The sequence below is a fragment of the Mus pahari genome, chromosome 1 (genome assembly GCF_900095145.1).
Source record: "Mus pahari chromosome 1, PAHARI_EIJ_v1.1, whole genome shotgun sequence".
Taxonomy (NCBI): domain Eukaryota; kingdom Metazoa; phylum Chordata; class Mammalia; order Rodentia; family Muridae; genus Mus; species Mus pahari.
The window spans coordinates 109,992,320-109,995,412 of record NC_034590.1 but is presented as its reverse complement, the minus strand read 5'-3'; the positions used below and the strand labels follow the sequence as shown (position 1 = coordinate 109,995,412).

At 43.4% G+C, this 3,093-nt stretch overlaps 1 protein-coding gene across 1 annotated transcript; it reads right to left on the bottom strand.

The window, feature by feature from the left end:
- Positions 1 to 1,795: 1,795 nt before the first annotated feature.
- LOC110327578 (olfactory receptor 13A1-like) lies at positions 1,796 to 2,880 on the bottom strand. Its single transcript, XM_021206655.1, has one exon. It carries the CDS (start codon positions 2,790 to 2,792, stop codon positions 1,854 to 1,856), a length of 939 nt encoding a protein of 312 aa, XP_021062314.1. The 5' UTR covers positions 2,793 to 2,880; the 3' UTR covers positions 1,796 to 1,853.
- Positions 2,881 to 3,093: the final 213 nt, after the last annotated feature.

The following is a 3,093-nucleotide window of genomic DNA, read 5'->3' as shown; positions in this document are numbered from 1 at the left end:
GGGTTGGGGGAAGAGTCAATGAACCCAAAGAGGACAGGGACTCCACAGGAAGACCAACAGAGTCAAGTAACCTGGACTATTGGGGACTCCCAGAGTCTCAACCACCAACCAAAGGGCTAGCATGTGGTGAACCCTTCCCCACCTGCCACATGTATATAGCAGATGTTCAGCTTGGTCTTCATGTGGGTCTCTCAATAACTGGAGCAGGGGTTGTCCCTGACTCAGTTGCCTTCCTGTGTCTCATGTTGCCCTAATTGAACCACGTCGTCCTCGGCGGGGAGTAAGTGCCTAGTTCTGCAGCGACTCCATGTGTGTGGGGCTTGGGTGGGGATGATACTCAGAGGAGTATGGGAGGGAGGAATGGGTGGAGGATCTGTATGAGGGATTACTCGAAGGAGAAGGGTTCTGATATTGTGATGTAAAGTGAATATACACAATAAATTTAAAAAAGAAAAGAAAAATAGGAGGTTGAGCTTGACAGCCACTGATGCCTACAGAGCAAATAAAGAGAGGTGAGACCAGAGCCAGACACTGNCACAATAGCCCTTTTCTAGACACAACGGCACATCAGGAGTTTGCTTAGTCACATTTCTGACTTAGACACCAGTGCTGGTGTGTTTTTGTGAACTGCTTATCCTGGAGGTTCACTACTATATTGTGTTGTATGTCATAGGCAATGTTTACATGACATAAGGCACATCTCACAATAAGGAAACATATATGAGATATATGGATGTATATGTGTTTGCAGCTATTTGTATACTTGTGTTTGGGTGACTATCAGTTGTTCTATAGCTTAAATTATAATATGACTAATACCAGAAGTAATTGCATTAAACATGACTTGGAGGTGAAGCAAATAATATACACAGCCAGAATAGGCCAAGGCCAATATTTCATAGGTATTATTCTTCATTATCACCATAATTATTTTGTGTGTGCATTCTTTTGTTCTGGTATTGCCTCTTCTTGTTGGTTTGGGCTTTGTGAATTGTTTGTTAGAGAGAAGGAGAGGTGCGAGTATTCATTGGGTAGGTAACTAGGTGGGTGGGATCTGAGAAGAGTTGCATGAGAGGAAACAAGATGATTAAATGATGTATGTGTAAGATGGTTTTAACTGGCATTGCTGTCTATGCTCTCTTTTAGGTTGATTTTTTTATTTGTAGCATGAGTAAAGCTTCTACTTTAGTTCTTGCATTCATCTAGTTTCTCCAAATATCTTTGTTGGAAATAATTAATCTTTCCCATTAATTTGATTGTTTTCATTGTCATAATTATGCTGTGTGACATATGTGTCTTCACTTTGAAACTTAAATGTTACCTCAGTTCCATAGATTCCAATCTCTTTCTCCATGCCATTTGACTCACAGAGATTATAGGATACTGTGAAATGGAGAATCTAAGACATGCGACTTCGGTTTCCCTAAGACATTGTGGCCATGCTGATCCTTCGAGTTTCCTTATGAAGTTTAGACTTATGAGCCATAGCTCTGAAACAAGCACCTGCTATGTGTACAGAGAGTACCTGTATGAAATGCTTTTGGTTTGTGACAATCACCATTGACACTCACTAAAAACCTTCCAGTCCAGGAACATGGCACCTCCATTTAGATAAGCTTTACTTACTTTTGAAATGGTTTGTATTAATCAGGAAATAGTGCTTGAGTGTTTTCACTACAGTGCCTTTAAGAATTTTGTTGATTTTGAGGTTACAGTGAGTGGAATTGTCCAGTCCTGGCATTAGCCAAAGGTTTTCTAAAATAGCAGTAGGGATACCCCACTCTGTGAGGCTACCCTCAGGAAAGCACATTTAGGAGTAGTTCAGGTCAGGAGAATATTCTGCACATCTCCACCTATTGGGGGAAAGAGGGCAAGAGTCTTCCCAGGGCAAGTTTGACATCCTTGTTCCTTAATGTATAGATGAGGGGGTTCAGGGTTGGGCTGAGGATTGAGTACAGCACGGAGGTAACTTTGCTTCTTTCTGGGCTGTAGCTGGAGGCAGGGCTGACATAGGCACAGAACACAGATGAGTAGTACACAGAGACCACGATGAGGTGGGATGAGCAGGTAGAAAAGGCCTTTCTCTTGCCCTCAGCAGAACGCATGCGCAGGATACTGGCAATGATGCAGCCATAGGATAACAAGGTTAGTACAAAGTTGATGCATCCATAAAAGGCATCTGCCACAAGTGTCATAATGCTATTAATGTATGTGGAACTACAGGAAAGCAGGAGGAGTGGGGGTATCTCACAGAAGAAGTGGGTGATGACCTTGGGTCCACAGAATGACAGCCGTGTCATCAGACCGGTGTGTACAGATGCATTCACAGCACAGATGGACCATACACCCATGGCCAGAGCCCCACACAGCTGTGGGCTCATCCTAGAGCTGTAGTGTAGGGGAAAGCAGATGGCTACATAGCGGTCATAGGCCATGACTGTGAGCAGCAGCAGTTCTGAAGACAAGGACCACAGAAGAAAGAAGAGCTGAGCCATGCATCCTTTGAAGGAGATGGTGTTTTCCTCAGACACTAGGCCAATCAGGGCCTTAGGAAGCACAGAGGAGGTGCACACGATGTCCATGGTGGCCAGGTTGCACAGGAAAAAGTACATGGGACTGTGAAGCCCAGTGCTGGAGGTGACCAAAGCAATGATCAAAATGTTCCCCATTAGAGCCATTGTGTAGAGGGACAGGAAGCAGCCTGTCAGGAGAAGTCTTAGATTAGCATGTTCTGAGAACCCTTCTAGTATAAACTCTGTCACTTCTGTCTGGTTGGGACTGAACAACATCATGGAATATATCTGTTTCACAACTGTGTCTGTTGCCTTCTGAGAAAATATCACAGCGTACCACTGCAAAGTCTGGTTTCCAACTTTGAGCACTTCAAATTTCCCTGCTGTCAGAAAGGGAAAGAATGATTGTATTTTGTTTATGGAAGCCTCTAGTCTTTTGTTGTTTGTAGCACACCACTAGAAACCACATGTATTTCATTTACTTCTCTTTCCCATTTAGAAACCCTCACTTCACTGCTTTGAATCAAGAGTTATAACTGGTTCTTCCTCATCTTCTTGGGCATGTGGCAAAAGTGAAGTA

Coding starts and splice junctions, on each gene's coding strand:
- LOC110327578 (XM_021206655.1), bottom strand. CDS start 2,792: ATGATGTTGTTCAGTCCCAACCAGACAGAAGTGACAGAGTTTATACTA.